Below are 18,434 nucleotides of genomic sequence, written 5' to 3'. Positions count from 1 at the left end.
AGAGGAGTCTTTGTTGTATCTACCGGAGGAGCATATGTAACTCAAATTAATTTCTATAGCAACACGATGTGTACAAAATGAACTCATTGTTATGTGAAATGCAGACAGAATGGGGTGGGTGTTTATTCAATTATTCTAAAAATGAATTTTCCATGTGGAATAAATTGTGTACAGCCTAAAGCAAGAAAACCAGAGTAAAACACAGAAATACAGAAGGTTATGTCACAATGTAAAGGCGTCGTGAAAGCTTAGTTGATACTTCATGTGGCAAAAGAGTTATTTAAATGCTCAACTACACGTTAAATTGATACAGCTAACATGTAACCTGAATTAAGTGAAATTCGAATAGATCTGGGATATCACAGTTCTAAAGTGTTCATTCAATGAGGTCAAAATTACATAACCCTTGAACAGTGGATGACCATCTCTGGATCTCTTGCTCAAACCAAGATGTCTATTGTTATGTCAACAGAAATGAAAAACATGAGAATTTCTTTGTGGAATCAGAGAGTCTGGAGCAATGGTAATTATGTCCAGTGGAAATACAAGTTATTTGGCATTACTGACAGCCAGGTTGCAGGAAGAGACTCAACACATCCTCCTCAGAAGACGAGAGGAGCCCATGACTGGAGTTAGACATCTTGACTGAATGATCATGTGTATAAATACTAGGTGGGTGCCCCAACGATGAAAAGCCTTATGCATAGGATGAAAGATCAAGGGGATGAGATGGGTTGCAAGCACTGAAGGGCCGAGAAGTAGTTCTGCTACAAAGTACAGCAGAGAAAGATTAGGGCCAAGGTGGAATGCAAAAACAACAGAGCAAGATACACAAAGGGAAGAGGCTGTGAAGGGCAGATCCCTCACAGCAGAGGCAAACCTATTATCAGCATCTTCCCTTAACAACGTTACCTCTGGACAAATCCTGCAGTCAATCAAATTAGGCTCCAGAAAAAAGAGGTAGGTTGCCTCAGCCCCCTCACTGTTACTTCAAAGCTTTTCAGGGTAGCTTTCCAGATCTTACTGAATCCACAGTTAAATAGGATGGTTTGAACCCACCACTTGATAATTCTCATTGATAACAAAAATCTTAAGTTTCCATTCTTGTACACAACAACTCAAAACCTCCACTATAAACAATTCTAATTCATCTCACAGCATGTTAATCATACAAGAAAAAGTGCATTCTTACCTGAAAGTCTTTTTCTTCCAATATTTCTTTTCTCCATTTGACAAGGAAGGCAGCACAAACATACAAGTGGAAATGTGAGAATCCTTCTGGTTCAGACTGTAACACAAATCAAATTATTTGTGTCTGGTTAAAAGCAATTTGCGTGACCTTTCTCCATGCGTATTTGCTGTCTTTTAACATTGGATTTCATTGAAGAATTAAAAAAAAAACATAAATTTAAATGATTGAAATGGTCCTTATCTTTAAGTTGTGCTTCTGCCTGATTTCTTGTACCTAATGCCAAAAAAGTGGGTAATTGGTATTTGGAAATAACACCATGCTTAGCAGCTAAGAAAATTGATCTTAGGTGTAACTTGCTTGAAATAAATTCCACAAAATTGTAGCACGTTTTGCTGGTTTTGTGATAGTCTTTTTGCACTTGCTTTAAAAAGAATTTCATTATCTAAGGACAAGAATAACAACATATTTCCTCAACTATAGATAAAAGTGAGCCAATATGCTTCAGTAAACTCAACTGTTTCTGAGCTTCAGTTTTAGAACCACACAGCTCTTGCTTTCATACGTCTCTTTAATTTTATTTCTGTTAATTACAGAGGTGGATGATGCAGTTTTATTACCGAGCACAAGTAATAGTGCTGGTATTTTTTTTTTTAAAAATCATAGCAAGATCCACAAATGTCTTTTTATGTTTCAAACCCTCCTGGATCTCTTTCTGAAAGCTTGTCTCCTAAACCTTAAATAAAATCAACTGTGTGCTTTAGAGCTTCAGAATTCCATCATATTATACATAGCAGTTGATTTAATTTAAAATGTCGGAGTGACTTGTGCAAATGTTTAATACAAGCTACTTACATAACAATCCTCCAGCTATTTCTCTCAGCTTAGAAGCCAAAAATTTTCAAAGTACAAGTTACATCAAACAAACAGAAAATACTGCATCTACAAAGCATACACAGATCTTCACCAAAAATTCAAATGGGATTAAAATTGCCCTGGTGATACTTCCACTGAAATAACACAAGCAAGTCAGAGAAATATTAAGAGTTGAATAAAACAAAGAGGAAGGTATAAAGAGGTCTAAGAGCTTTCAGTTATGTTAACTATCATAAGCAAGACATAGTACAAGCTTATAATAAGTCATTTCGCTTCAGAATTCTTTGAGATCTCTTTGTTTGACTGAAGAAAACTGTACAAGTGGTAATCATATCCAAAGTTACAACAAAAGACATGCACACTGACTTAAAATAATCTTTTAGCATAGAACTCTCCAACACCAAGTAAAATGGCCTCTTAGAACACAATGCATTTTAAGGATCATCCTAAAATGTCGCACTGGCAGAACTGAGATACTGATGATTGCAGGGTTGAAAAGCTAAGATAATATACCAAGGTGTTGCCTAGGCTAGAGAGATTGAAGAAATATTGGACAGATTGTGGTTGGTTTCCTGCGAGCAGAGGAGATTCAGAAGGGACATGACTGATATGTACATAATTATCAGGGGCATTGATAGGGTAGACATAAAGATATTTCCCCATTGATGGAGGATCAAAGATCAAGGGGCACAGATTTAAGCTAAAGGGCAGGAGTTTAGAGGAGGTTTGAAGAAAAACCTTAAAAACCAGAGGTTGGTGAGAATCTGGAACTCACTACCTGTAAGGAGGGTGGAGGCAGAAACTGTCATTACATTTAGGTAGTACAGTATTTACAAGTGCATTTGCCATGCCAAAAGCATACAAAGCCAAGGACCAAGTGCTGGAAAGTGGGATTAGTATAGTTTGGTAGTTGTTTTCGACCAACGTGGATGTCATGGACCGAAGTGCCTTTTAGGAACAGCAGTCAGCCATTTAACGTCTCGAGACTGCTTCGCCATTTAATAAGATCATGGCTGATGTGTGGCTTAACTTCATATGCCTGCCTTGTGCCCACATATCTTGATAAGCTCACTTACAGTCACAGAGAAATGGTTCAAATCATCCATGCCAACCAGATAATCTAAATAAATCTAGTCCATTTGTCAGCATTTGGCCCATATCTCTCTAAAGCCTTGCTGTTCATATACCCAGCCAGATGCCAAGTATGTTGTAATTATACTTGATAAAAAATTGTTTACATTTGATTTAATTTAATAATTCAGTTAGCATCAATTTCCATTTGAATAATAACATTCTAAAAGTTCCACTACAGTGTGTAGAAGTGCTTTTTATCATGTATCCTGAATGGCTAAGCTGTAATTCTTAGACTGTTACCCCAGTTCTAGAACCTTCAACCAGTGGAAACAATCTATCTTTATTTAGAGTCATAGAGTCTTGGAGATGTACAGCATGGGAACAGACCCTTCGGTCCAACTCTCCATGCCAACCAGATATTCCAACCCAATCTCGTCCCACCTGCCAGCACCCGGCCTATATCCCTCTAAACTCTTCCTATTCATATACTCATCCAGATGCCTTTTAAATGTTGCAATTATACCAGCCTCCACCACTTCCTCTGGCAGCTCATTCCATACACGCACCACCCTCTGCGTGAAAACGTTGCCCATTAGGTCTCTTTTATATCTTTCCCCTCTCACTCTAAACCTATGCCCTCTAGTTCTGGACTCCCCAACCCCAGGGAAAAGCCTTTGCCTATTTATCCTATTCATGCCCCTCATGATTTTATAAGCCTCTACAAGGTCACCCCTCAGCCTCCAACGCTCTAGAGAAAACAGCCTCAGCCGATTCAGCCTCTCCCTATAGCTCAAATCCTCCAACCCTAGCAACATCCAAGAAAATCTTTTTCTGAACTCTTTCAAGTTTCACAATATCCTTCCAATCGGAGGGAGACTTGAATTGCACGTAATATTCCAAAAGTGGCCAAATCAATGTTCTGTACAGCCGCAACATGATTTCCCAACTCCTGTACTCAATACTCTGACCAATAGAAAAAAGCATACCAAATGCCTTTTTCGCTATTCTGTCTACCTGCGACTCTACTTTCAAGAAGCTGCACTCCAAGCTCTCTTTGTTCAGCAACACTCCCCAAGGACCTTACCATTAAATGTATAACTCCTGCTAAGATTTACTTTCCCAAAATTCAGCACCTTGCATTTATCTAAATTAAACTCCACCTGCCACTCCTCAGCCCATTGGACCATCTATAAGACCATAAGACATAGGAGCGGAAGTAAGGCCATTCGGCCCATCGAGTCCACTCCGCCATTCAATCATGGCTGATGGGCATTTCAACTCCACTTACCCGCATTCTCCCCGTAGCCCTTAATTCCTTGTGACATCAAGAATTTATCAATGTCTGCCTTGAAGATATTTAGCGTCCCGGCCTCCACTGCACTCTGCGGCAATGAATTGCACAGGCCCACCACTCTCTGGCTGAAGAAAGGTCTCCGCATTTCTGTTCTGAATTTACCCCCTCTAATTCTAAGGCTGTGTCCACGGGTCCTAGTCTCCTCGCCTAACGGAAACAATTTCCTAGCGTCCACCCTTTCCAAGCCATGTAATATCTTGTAAGTTTCTATTAGATCTCTCCTTAATCTTCTAAACTCCAATGAATACAATCTGATCAAGATCTTGTTGTAATCCGAGATAACTTTCTCCAATTTTGGTGTCATCTGCAATTTTACTAACTATACCTCTTATGCTCACATCTGAATCATTTGTATAAATGATGAAATGTAGTGGACCCAGCACCGATCCTTGTGACACATCACTGGTCACAGGCCTCCAGTCTGAAAATCAACCCTCCACCACCACCCTCTGTCTTCTACCTTTCAACCAGTTCTGTATCCAAATGGCTAGTTCTCCCTGTATTCCATGAGATCTAACCTTGCTAACCGATCTCCCAAAAGGAACCTTGTTGAATACCTTACTGAAGTTTATATAGACACCCTGGAACAAAAAGCAATGCAGCACAGGAATAGGGCCTTTGGCCCTCCAAGTCTGCGGCAACACATTTTGCCCTTCCATACTAAAACTGCCTTCACTTACGGGATCCATATCCTATTCACATATTCGTCCAGGTACTTCTTGAATGCTTCTATTGTGTCTGGTTCCACCAACTCCTCTGGCATGGTGTTCCAGACAACTCACCCCTCCGCGTGAAAAACCGGTCTTGCACATCTCTTTTAAACTTCCCCCTCGCACCTTGAACCTGTGTCCCCTAGTAACTGACCCCTCCACCCTGGGAAAAAGCCTCATACTTCCCACTCTATCTACGTCATTCACAATCTAATAAACTTCTGTGAGGTGACTCCTCAACCTCCTGCATTCCAATGAAAACAAACCCAGTCTATCCAACCTTTCTTCATTGCTAAAATCCCTCATACCAGCAACATCCTCCTTAACATTTTCTCAACCCTCTCCAAAGCATTCACATCCTTCTGGTAGTGTGTGACCAGAACTATATGCAATATTCCAAGTGTGGTCTAACTAAAATTGTACAAACCTGCAGCATAACCTGTCTATCCTTATACTTCTTTGTTTATTTATCATATCTTTCCTTGTTAATATTCTGAAAACCACGATTAGATCACCACTTAACCGTCAAAATTCTACAGGATAAAGGCTTAATTTATCTAATCTCTCCTCACAACTTAATCCCTGAAGTCCAAGTATCATCCATGTAAACCTGTTTTGAAGCTGCTCCAGAAGTTGCTCCTTCTTTAGGTGTCATGCCAAACTGCTCATTACACTCTAAGAGGTCAAAGTAAGGCTTTATATACCTGCAGCATAATGTCAGCATCCTCAAACTCCAGCCATACAGATATGAATGCCAGGATTCCATTAGCCTTCTTGAATATCGTCTTCACTTGTCCATGGCATTTTAAAGAGCTATGCACCTGATCCCCAAATCTCAATGAACGTTGACCATATTTAACCTTATGCCTTCTAAAGAAAATAGACTGATCTACCCTCTTTATGTTCAAAATGGATAACTTCACATTTGCTTACATTAAAATCTGTCAGTCCATTCACTTAATTTTTCAATATCCTGTTGTAATTTTATGCTATCATCAACACTGTTGACAATGCTACCCAATCTGATGTATCAGGAAATCTGGATATTTGACTTTTTATGACATTATCCAAGTTGCTAATGAATATTGTGAATAATTGAGGCCTGAACATGGATCCCAGCGAGATATCACTAGTCATATCCTGCCATTTTATTTCTTATTCCAACTCCCTTTTCCTGCTCCTCAACCAATTTGGTATCCATGTCAATAATTCATTCAGAATCTGTGGGCTTCTATCTTAGCTAACAGTCTCATGTGTGGGACTTCATCAAAGCCTTCTGTAAGTCCACATAAATAACATCCAACAACTTTCCTCTGTCCACCACCTTTGTCACCTTATCAAAAAACTGGAAGTTTGAGGTGATCAGTTATGCTGGTTTTGATTTAGACTCCAACAATTTCTATGCCACAGACATCAGGGCTGTCGATCACTCTGACTGTACAACTATTGTTGCAACTCAAATCTGAATTGGTCCATACTTTTAAATTGTGCAATGCCAAGTTGCTGTTTGAAGTGGTGAGAGGAAAGAATTTGAAGACTGAGTGACAGAGTCTTTGAGTTAGGAAATTTTACCTGAGGAGAGCCCACTGATTTATTGAGCTGCAGTGTTAAAAGCTGTTAAGTGCCAGAGTGGAACAAGATTCAGAGAAATTGTCACTCACGGAAATCATCCACCTATCCTCTCTGCGTTTAAAAACAGACAAACAAGAAAATTAAAAGAAATAACTCAAACAAGATGACATAGGTGTACCTGAACAACTGTTGAATCTGTTACCCTTTTGATAACAGCATGCCACCAGTGTAAAAACTAAAATAAAAATTCTGAGAGAGACAATTTAACTCACCCTTGCACTGGCTATTTTCAGAATTTTGCTTACCCTGTCTATATACTCTTTTTCTTACAGTCAGAGATGTATAGTACAGAAACAGGTCCTTCGGTCCAACGTGTCCATGCCGACCAGATATCCCAACCTAATCTAGTCCCACCTGCCAGCACCCGGCCCATATCCCTCCAAACCCTTCCTATTCCTATACCCATCCAGATGCCTTTTAAATGTTGCAATTGTACCAGCCTCCACCACTTCCTCTGGCAACTCATTCCATACACATACCACGCTCTGCGTGGAAAAAAGTTGCCCCCTTAGGTATCTTTTAAATCTATCCCCTCTCACCCTAAACCTATGCCCTCTAGTTCTGGACTCCCACACCCCAAAGAAAATACTTTGTCTATTTATCCTATCCATGCCCCTCATGATTTTATAAACCTCTATATGGTCACCCCTCAGCCTCCGATGCTCCAGGGAAAACAGCCCCAGCCTGATCACCCTCTCCCGATAGCTCAAATCCTCCAACTGTAAATCTTTTCTGAACCCTTTCAAGTTACACAGCATCCTTCCGATAGGAAGGAGACTAGAACTGCATGCAATATTCCAAAAGTGGCTTAACCAATGTCCTGTACAGCCGCAACATGACCTTCCAAGCCCAACACTCAATGCTCTGACCAATAAAGGAAAGCATACCAAACGCCTTCTTCATTATCCTATCTACGTGCAACTCCACTTTCAAGGGGCTATGAACCCGCGCTCCAAGGTTTCTTTGTTCAGCAACACTCCCTAGGACCATACCATTAAGAGTATAAGTCCTGCTAAGATTTGGTTTCCCAAAATGCTATGAACCTGCGCTCCAAGGTCTCTTTGTTCAGCAACACTCCCTAGGACCATACCATTAAAAGTATAAGTCCTGCTAAGATTTGGTTTCCCAAAATGCAGCACCTGGCATTTATCTAAATTAAACTTCATCTACCACTTCTCAGCCTATTAGCCCACTGGCCGATCTGATCAAGATCTCGTTGTAATCTGAGGTAACCTTCTTTGCTGTCCACTACACCTTCAATTTTGGTGTCATCGACAAACTTATTGACTATACCTCCTATGTTCACATTCAAATAATTTATTTTCAACCCTCAATATTGATGTTAAACTGATTGGCTTTTGTCTGACTTTATTGCAAATGTGGGTGCATTTGAGATGTCACAAAGCTGCTCCTTTAACAAGATTATGCTGGTCTTGGCTTTTTTTTCTCCAGAGTGTTCGTAAATGACAGAGACTCCAAAAAGTTTGGAGGTGAAGGGTTTTCGGGCCAAACTGATAATAGTTAACAGAGACTGCCTCAGACAGAAGGCTTTCAAGTTAAAAAAAACACTTGTACAATGAAAGGGGTGTAGCCAGTTCTCCCAACTCAGCTTTTCTCTGGTTTGGTTTGGTTTTTAGCAGTAGTGTGAAGAAAGGCTGCTGGACCCAAAGCAGCAGATCCAGGCTGGTCCTCTCTCTCTGACTTCTCCCCTGTAAGAACTTGTGTTTGATTTTACCTTTTGTGCCAGGAGTGTTTATGGAGATTGCTGCAAGTATTTGGAACCACATCATTAAGTTGGGATGATATGTTGGGTTTCCAGAGAGGTTAAGTTATTCAGTATTCTATTGTTTGCGTTTCATTTAGCAATCTTGTAAGTAAGTTCTGTCTTGTTTAAAATTAAGTGGTTTGACCAGCTGATTCTTTCCTGGAATACCAGTTTATACCTGTTTAAAACAACCAGCAAAGTTAAGGCTTGGGCTACCTTCTTGAAATGTTTTGATGGGTCTGACCTGGTCCATAACAGGGGTTTTAGAAAAGATCCCCAAGTACTGGTTGGATCACTGCAGATCTGACGAGAAATGGAAGGATCAGAGTGGAAATAATGAGATGGTGCGTTAAAATGCCAAATCGCAAAGGAAGGATTATGCCTGCGGATAGGATGCATATGTTGAGCAAAGTAGTGACCTAATCTGCACTTGCTGTCTCCTGTATCGGGATCATCTCACTGAAATTGGCAAACAAAATGTGTAAGATTGAAGAAAAGGTGGCTGATTCCATAGCATGTGTTTCCTAAGATAGAATACACAACACAAAATATACCCATTATCATTTAATAGCATCCAGTCTCATACACTGTTGGGACTTATAAAAAACGTAAATTTAAAGGGCAGTTGTCTCCCCATTATCTTGCACACTGAGATAAAATTAAATATTGCTGACACTGAAATTGGGAATAAAAACAGAAAATGCTGGATAAAATCTGCAGGTCTGGCAGCATCTGCAGAGAGAACCAGAGTTAGCATTTCAAGTCTGATAGGACTCTTCCTCAGAAGATTTCTCTTCAAAGATGCTGCCAGACTAGCTAAGTTTCTCCAGAATTTTCAATCTTTTATCTTGTACACTACAAAGCCTTAAAGCAAAACATTAAATTCCACAAATTTAAATCTTAGCTGGCTTCTCATTTTCCTCTAAGTATGACCCATTTTTATGTCACTTTGTTGTCTTGGATTTCAAATCTGTTTTATTTCCTTTTAATTTCTCTCATGCTTTTCACAAGCTAAGGATTCCCTGCGCCAGCACTAAAATGGCTATACGCATTTCTTCATTTCAGTTTTCCATATTTGCAGTATATCAGGAATTTGTCTGAGGTGCAGACCTTCCTCAATCCTTTTTACAATCCAGTCATCCCATTGAAAATGCTGTTGCTTTTCCCCATTTTGATCATTTTTTTGGCACATTAAAAACACTTGTAATAAACAAATTGTACTTCCACTTGCAGTGCTTAACAACTTAAATCATTCATGACGGAGTGACAGCTCAGATACTCAAGTCAAATATCATAATGACTTTTTTGGGCTACATTGCTAGTCTTGGCAAAAACAGAAGTTATTTATTATAGTTTCAGCTCATGGCAATGTCTATTTTCCTTGATTAATACCTGGTTGCATGTCACTGCCATTTGGATGCAAAAGTAATGGCTTTGGAGACCTGGCAATGTTATGATTAACTGACTTTGAATGCATAACTTGATTGTATTTCAATGATCTGTTTGCTGATCAAGACTTGTTCCATGACAAGTTTTTAACCATTTCATTATCATAATAATAAAACAGTTTATTTCAGCTACTTTTAAAGTTTTATTTCATTTTATATTATTTTGCTTCTTAAAAGCTAAAAGACTGTGTGTGTTGAAATGATTTAATGTAAACAAGCAAACCAAAGCATTGATGGTTCTGTCGTAAAGGTAAATCATCAGGAGATTATGGTGATATGACAGAAAGTTGATTGGATGCACTGTTTCTGGATCATGATCATTCTCATAATGAATATTCTAATTAGAAACCAAACACCGAAGTCAGGTCTCACAATGGCACTCTGACTGTCCATGATTCAGAGCTCACTATTTGAAGAAAATATGGCCAGAAAACATCATAATAAAATAAAATTCACATTTAAACAAAAATCTATCAAGCAAGGCTGCAACTATACATTTGAAGAGGGGCAAGCTGATTTATTGGGGAAAAATGCCTTTTAAAATATATTCACAAAGCATTCAATTTCAGGGGCAATTTTACAAAATATCTTGCATTTTTTATTCTTATTGAGTAGAGATGTTTCAGGAGAATTCAAGCTCATGAAACACAAAAAACCATCCCTATCTATCATCTAGCTGTGAATGAGGTTAGAATCAAAAATATTTTAAAACAATTGGCACAGGTCATGTGAAGAATTATATTCATTTCAAATTTGATAACATAACTTGAACATGTTTTTTTCTAAATCCATTTAAAAGGATCATGAATTCCACAACTTCATTTAGTGAGGTAAAAACTGCACAACCCAACCTTTTCTCAAACTTCATGCAGTTGGAAATCTGCACTTCTTTACCCTCTTTCAGTTACATTTTACAGTAAAAATAAAGGCAGCCTAATTCATCACAACACAGTTAAAATTAGAGGAATGAGACACAGAAGAGGAATTTGTACACTTGGGTTTAAAACAAAATGATTGAAAGTCTGTCTCATTAATAAAAATGCCAATATCCTCCCACAATCACTGAATTTTTAATTGCACCTATGCATCCAAAAAGAAACAACCCAAAAATATGCACTTCCTCCTGAATGGTGGAGAAATTAAAAGGAAAGTAAATCCCATAGAACCTTCAATAAATTCAGCATGATCAAGTCAGGTCAAAACCTGTTTGTGCATCAACTGCCACAGATGGTGACTGTTAAGAACAGGAAGGGAATCACTTTGAAAGAAATGAGATGCTATTTTCACTGATCAAGAGAAGATTAAATCTGTTAGTCTCAACTAACGACGATTGAGAGGCACCTAACTTTGCAGTATTTTACAGTGACTATCATAAGTGAAAAGCTTTTGCATACCACTGTTTGCATCTTTGTCAGGCACTTTGTTCTTACTTGAAAACACTTGAAAACTCATGCTGTCACAGAACAGATGGCAATCAAAGCTTCCACTAAATACTGATTGCGCATGAAAAATGGTTTTATGACTGCAGCAATTAGAACACAGAGGGACAAACAACAAAAAAAGGTCAGTGTTTATACAATTTTTAAAATATAGTTGAAATAAGGACATCTTCAAGTCAAAACCTTTCACAGATGCCCATGCAGATTTTGGGACTGAGCTCTGCTTGACAAAGATAGCTTTAAAGCAACCTTCTTCCAACAAAGGATGCCAAGACCATCAGGTGCACATAAAAAATATGAACATTAAACCTAAAGCTGCTGCATTTTCTGCAACACAAATTAGTGCTGACATTTAGTTGCTGGTAGTGGGGGCTGAAGAGTGGCATTAGTATTGGACGCTTCACTGAGAGCATAATTGCAAGTCATCTATCATTGGTCTCTTCTGGCGAGTTGTGCTCATCCAATACCACAGGCCAAACTATAGTGACATTAGATCATCAAATCTGTTTGCCATCAAGAACCAATACTGAATAACTTTATGCATACAAAAACAGTTTCATGGGACACTGTGCACAGACCTAAGGCTTTCAACAATGACAGTCACCCTGTTGTATGGCACTTATTCTCAAAGCTAGGATGCCCAAACGAGTTTGTCAGTATACCCAGTGCATGATGGCGTGGTTGCACATGTTGTTGCCAACGGACAGATGTCCTAATCCTTTGCAAAAACCAGTCGTAGCAACTGTAGGATACATTATAGTGATCCGACTCTTCAATCATTTCTTTGCTGCAATCTTCAGAAGAAACCGGAGTTATGCCAGCAGGTAGAAACATGAATTTCTATTCAGGAAAATTCTTTAGTCTCTCCAAACTGTAGTCTCCATCAAAGTTAGTACTGAGAAAGCTTATGTCTACAGACGACTGTACCCCAACTGCTCACAACAAAAGTGACATGCAGGCTGCGGCTAACTCAAGTGAGTGCTGCCAAAAAACCTTTCTTCTCCAAATAAGACAGCCCAAGACTGAGGTTATGCTTTGGCCAGCACCAGACACAAGCCATGAAACACTAGATGAAAACAAAAAAAAATAGTTCCACCAGAAGTTCAATAAATCTTAGGTAGGATAGTAATTGGAACAAATAATGTAGCTTGCAAAAAATAGTTGAATTAATCTGCATTAACAAAGAAAGTGGTTAGCAGAGCAGACAGGGCACAATGAAAAGAGAAAGGTTAAAACAGATGGTTATGTCCCAGATTTAAAAGAATCACATAGAACAGTGAAACGATAACACTCCTGTGTGAATACTAGGCCCAGAGCAAATGGCTCCTTTCCCATGAGATGGCAGCCAGATGTGCTACCTGAAGACATATACAGTACTGGAGAAATAAACCTACAGGATGCTTCAATAAGATAGATCAAGTGCCTCATCAAAACACAATTCAAGGCAAAGTGGGCTGTTTACATCTGGTCATTCTTGTGCACATGCCCTAGTTTAATTTACAATTCAAACGTCATAAATGGAATTTGACCATGAATGGATGAACAAAATCACATGCACTGCTGGTGACTGGTGCATTCAAATAATAATGTCCATATGCAGGTAGCATAAAAATCAATGTTGAGATCAATTTTCCCCACAGAAAATGTATATCTCTCTTGCATATGCACAAATGTGAAGCTTTCTAATGTGTTTATTTGATTTTTGCGGTTTCAAGAAATTTAATTTCACCAGGCATCACCAGTCTCAAAATTGCATATGCAAAAGGTAAAGTCCTCATGCTCACGAGAGAGCAAATTATGCCAACGCCTGACTTCTCGATCTTGTCTGAAAATAGCACGGTGTTAAGGTGAAGAATAAAATTAAACTCAATCAGGCTATTGTTCTTACACTCTGCTAAATTTGTGTACAATTGTGTGACTGCTTTGCCACCATATCCAAATTCTGGAATGTTTCCAGCAGAGATACCTGAGGCTCATTATGAAAATTTGAAGACAGTACAAAACCACACAGTGAGCCTCTCCATTTCACTGGGCAGATTAGTAAGGATGATTAAAGAATGCCTCAGCGGGTCTTCTATGCAAAACTTCCTCATAGGAATCAACAGCAAGGTGGTCAGTCCATATATTATGTAGGCACTCTAAAGAAGAAGCTGACTAATTATTGCACTGCAGATCATTCTGCAGGGGAAAAGACTGAAGAGATTCAAACTACATAATATATGTTTAACTGAGCGCTCAAAAATCAATGATTTTGTCAAAATACCTGAGCCTCACAGCTCGTTCTGGCTATCAATCACTGTATGCTTTTTACATATACAAGACAGAGGGATTTCAAATGCTTTTAGTTTCTGGAATGGATTCTTCAAATTGTCTGGACGATTGACACTTTTTTTTTGCCCTGCAGTAAAAGGATCTTATCAAATGGTGGAGCAAGCTGGGGAGATGGATCAAACGGCCTAAGCCTTCTTCTGGGTCCCATCTTCCTAAAATCAGTTACTCAACTGAATAGATTGGTATAGCTACAAAGAACAAAATAGGTTGTTCCCATCTCAATACTCTGCAAATTGGCTATTGCTGCAAACTAACTCAATTTCAGGACAAACAATAAGAGACTAGTAATTTGTGTAAAAATTCTCCACAAAAAATTATAATTCTCAAGAAATGAGAAATATCACCATATTATTTGTGCCACACAACATTTTAAGCAAACCAATATGTATTGATTGCTCAACATCTGCAATGCAGATGTTCTGTTCACCACAGTATAAAAATGACGTAAATTACAATGAGAGGACATTTTGTTGCAAAATCTATGGCTGTAACTGTCACCCACTGCAAATGGTTATACATTTGCATTTAGTGAAACTTCTGCTGCAGATTATTCAGTCCAGCTGCAAGGGAGAATCAATGACTACTGGGATAATATGTTCATTCAAAAATGTGAAATTTAAGAGTTTTTGCTAAGCAAATGAATGGCCAATGGTCTGATGCTTGTGAGTAGCCTTTGATTTCACTTTAGATTGTTATTTGGCCATGGTGGGTACCATGGCAATTAGCGACAACGCATTGTATCATCACCACACAATAAATGATATTTATAGAGAAATACTTCTTAATTTATCACGTAAATTTCAAGTATTTAGGTGATTAGATACTCAGTGACTGGAAAAATGAAAGTACCACTGATGCTCAAATCAGTATAAAACAACAGTACAAATCATTTATACTATCGAACAATAAATGTTTAACATCAATTGTCTACCTGAGCAATTTAGTAATACACGTCACAATTTTAAAAACAAACAGAACAAAAGGTAACCTCACAATATTGGTCTTGATTTCAGTATGTAACAAAGTGTTCAGGCATGCCTTTGCCTGATGATATTATGGCAATTTCCCTTTGATTGAAATTTGTTTAATTCTGTGCCAAGTCAAAAGAATCTTGAGGGACAAAGTAGCAATATTGTCAATCAATAAATTATTCTTATCGGCAGCAAATCAAAGTAAAACACATCAATTTTGCTTAATTTTCATTAAATGTTATCAAGCAGACTAAATTATTGGGAAATACACATTGAATTAAGGCAGAAGTTGAATAGCAAACAAACTCTAAAAATGACAAACTGTGAAATGATCCAGAGAAATTTGATATTGCAAATTTTCAGGGCCAGAGATGTCTTTCAACTGTACTTATGAAATTACTGTGCTGTTAAATACTCAGTCAAAAAAGCACTACTTTTTTTAACAGGTATTTACACTGCAACTTATATCATAAAATTGCAATGTGTGGAAACCTCAAAAGTACACTCTGTGAGTAAACACGGAATTGCTGACAATAATGCCTTAATTTCAGGGTTTAACCACACAGGTTTAGGTTTCATAAATAGCTGCAGTTCAAGAGGAATATGGAAGGGGAGCTCTGACAGTTTTATGATTATAATGCAATCTCAGCAATTATGGAGACCACCATATTCACAGCACAATGCCAAGAGTAATATTTCAAAGGGTTCATGTGCGATTGATAAACTGCACAGACTCCAGCTAACAGAACATAGAACATAGAACAATACAGCACAGAAAAGGCCCTTCGGCCCACGTTGTGCCGAACATTTGTCCTAGCTTAAGCACCCATCCATGTACCTATCCAATTGCCGCTTAAAGGTCACCAAAGATTCTGACTCTACCACTACCACAGGCAGCGCATTCCATGCCCCCACCACTCATTATTGGCCAGTTAACCTTCATATCTCATTTTTCCTCTGCGTATTTCCTTCTTAGTAATCCTCTGTTGCTCTTTAAAAGCTTCATGAACGCTAATATACCATAGGCCTTCTTACAAGCTCTATCCACCTGAGTGGCAACTTTCAAAGCTCTATGAACACAGACCCCAAGATCCCTCTGTTCCTCCACTTCACTAAGAACCCTACCGTTAACCCTGTATTCCACATTCTTATTTATCTTTCCAAAATTGACAACCTCACACTTGGCAGGGTTGAACTCCATCTGCCACTCCTCAGCCCAGCTCTGCATCATATCGAAGTCCCTTTGCAGCCCACAAGAGCCCTCCTCACTATCCACACCTCCACCAATCTTCGTATCATCTGCAAATTTACTGACCCACCCTTCGACTCCCTCATCCAATCCCTTTGCAGCCGACAACAGCCCTCCTAATTATCCACAACTCCACCAATCTTCGTATCATCTGCAAATTTACTGATCCACCCTTCGACTCCCTCTTTCAAATCATTAATAAAAATTACAAACAGCAGAGGCCCCAGAATTGATCCCTGCGGAATTCCACTTGTAACTGGGCTCCAGGCTGAATATTTTTCATCTACCACCACTCTCTGACTTCGACCGTTGAGCCAGCTTTCTATCCAACTGGCCAAATTTGCCTCTATCCCATGCCTCCTGACTTTCCGCATAAGCCTACCATGGGGAACTTTATCAAACGCCTTACGAAATTCCATGTATACTACATCCACTGCTCTACCCTCATCCACATGCTTGGTCACCTCCACAACGAATTCAATAAGACTTGTAAGGCAAGACCTACCCTTCACAAATCCGTGTTGGCTGTTCCTAATCAAGCAGTGTCTTTCCAGATACTCATAAATCCTATCCCTCAGTACCCTTCCCATTACTTTGCCTACCACCGAAGTAAGACTAACAGGCCTGTAACCTCAGTTCCTTTCCATTACTTTGCCTACCACCGAAGTAAGACTAACTGGCCTGTAATTCCCGGGGTTATTCCTATTCCCTTTTTTGAACGGGGCACAATATTCGCCACTCTCCAGTCCCCTGGTACCACCCCCGTTGACAGTGAAGACGAAAAGATCATTGCCAATGGTACTGCAATTTCCTCTCTTGCTTCCCACATAATCCTAGGATATATCCCGTCAGGCCCGGGGGACTCGTCTATCCACAAGTTGTTCAAAACGTCCAAAACATCTTCCTTCCTAACAATTATCTCCTCTAGCTTAGGAGGAGTCTGTTAGACTGTTATCTCCAAATAACTGTCTCTTGATAAAAGTTTTGTAATCCTTTTTAAAAGCTTCGCTGATCTTTGATGGTTTTTCTTTTATTCTGAAAATGACTTGTGGACTTTGGTACAGCTTGTGGTTAAACAGAATTAACAAGCTTTGTTTGAGAGGCCAGGCCAGGTTAACTGCATGCTGAGTGTTGATTAAGAAGGTTCTCACAGACACAGTATCCCTCAGAAGAGCATCGTGTTTAAACGGATAGCAGAAGTTGGCTATTAACAAGGTCAGCACCTGACAATTGGTTCCAGCAATTCTGGAAGGGACCATTCATTCAAGCAGGTGGCTACAGTCAGTTTATCAGAGTGAAACCAGAATTAAATTTGCTTTTTCTGAGAGATGATTCTGGGTTTTTGCTGAGACAAAATGAAGATGTCAAAGCTCCCTGTCCAATCTGATACACCTGCTTCCAGAAGTCCAAAGAGTCGAAGGCTGAGTTAGAAGTATTTCCCCTTTCGTTTTGGTGAACTGAGATAGTGACCCTGATTAGGTTTCAGAAAAAATACAGTCAAGTAATCCAACGTTTATACCTGTGAAACATAACACCATGAAAGTCAATAAAGTAATCTGGCCAGTTTTTCCTTTTTTTTTAAAATTTATCTGTTAACTGAGTCTTTTGTGTGAATGGGGGCTAAAAACAATTTTGTTAGGATTAAAGCACTGACCTTTAGCAGCTTACCATATTGTTTAATTTTCTCTCTGCTAAGATCACAAAAGGGTCTTGATCAAATGGGTCAATGGGTTGAAAAACGTCAGATGGAGTTCAATCTGGACAAAGGCAAGGTATTGCATTTTTGTACAACAAACATGGGTAGGGCTTATAAATTAATGTTAAAATTTTGGGGAGTGTTGTAGAACAGAGGGACCCAGGGGTGCAGGTACATAATTCTTTGAAGTTTGTGTCACATGTAGACAGGATGGTTAAAAATGCATTTGGCAGACTTGCCTTCATTGCTTTGTCCTTTGAGTATAGGAATTGGGAAGTCATATTAAGGTTGTCCAAGACATTGGTGAGGTCTCTTCTGGAGTATTGCGCCTAATTCTGGTTGCCCAGTTACAGGAAGGATATTATTAAGCTGGAGAGGGTTCAGAAGACATTTACCATTAAAGAAGGCTTGAGGTATAAAGAAAGGCTGGGACCTTTTCTCGTTGAAGCTGAGGAGATTGAGAGGCGCTTAAAAATGTGTTGCTGGAAAAGCGCAGCAGGTCAGGCAGCATGAAAGGAACAGGAGAATCGACTTTTCGGGCATAAGCCCTTCTTCAGGAATGAGGAGGGAGTGCCAAGCAGGCTAAAAGGTAGGGAGGAGGGACTTGGGGGAGGGGCGTTGGGAATACGATAGGTGGAAGGAGGATAAGATGACGGTGATAGGCCGGAGAGGGGGTGGGGGCAGAGAGGTCGGGAAGAAG

General features: G+C 39.3%; 1 protein-coding gene across 6 annotated transcripts in view; it reads right to left on the bottom strand.

The window, feature by feature from the left end:
* tbc1d22a (TBC1 domain family, member 22a) overlaps positions 1-18,434 on the bottom strand; it is a 402,297-nt gene that overhangs the window by 76,696 nt on the left and 307,167 nt on the right. For 5 of the 6 annotated variants that reach the window (XM_043713707.1, XM_043713705.1, XM_043713708.1 and 2 more), the window contains one exon: positions 1,193-1,288. The exons of the other annotated variant lie outside the window; for it this stretch is intronic. In XM_043713707.1, coding sequence (XP_043569642.1) covers positions 1,193-1,288 — 96 coding nt within the window. The remainder of the gene's footprint in view (positions 1-1,192; positions 1,289-18,434) is intronic. 6 annotated transcript variants of the gene reach the window in all.

The sequence above is a fragment of the Chiloscyllium plagiosum genome, chromosome 23 (assembly GCF_004010195.1).
Source record: "Chiloscyllium plagiosum isolate BGI_BamShark_2017 chromosome 23, ASM401019v2, whole genome shotgun sequence".
NCBI classification, from domain to species: Eukaryota; Metazoa; Chordata; class Chondrichthyes; order Orectolobiformes; family Hemiscylliidae; genus Chiloscyllium; species Chiloscyllium plagiosum.
This window is presented reverse-complemented; position numbering and strand designations above follow the sequence as displayed.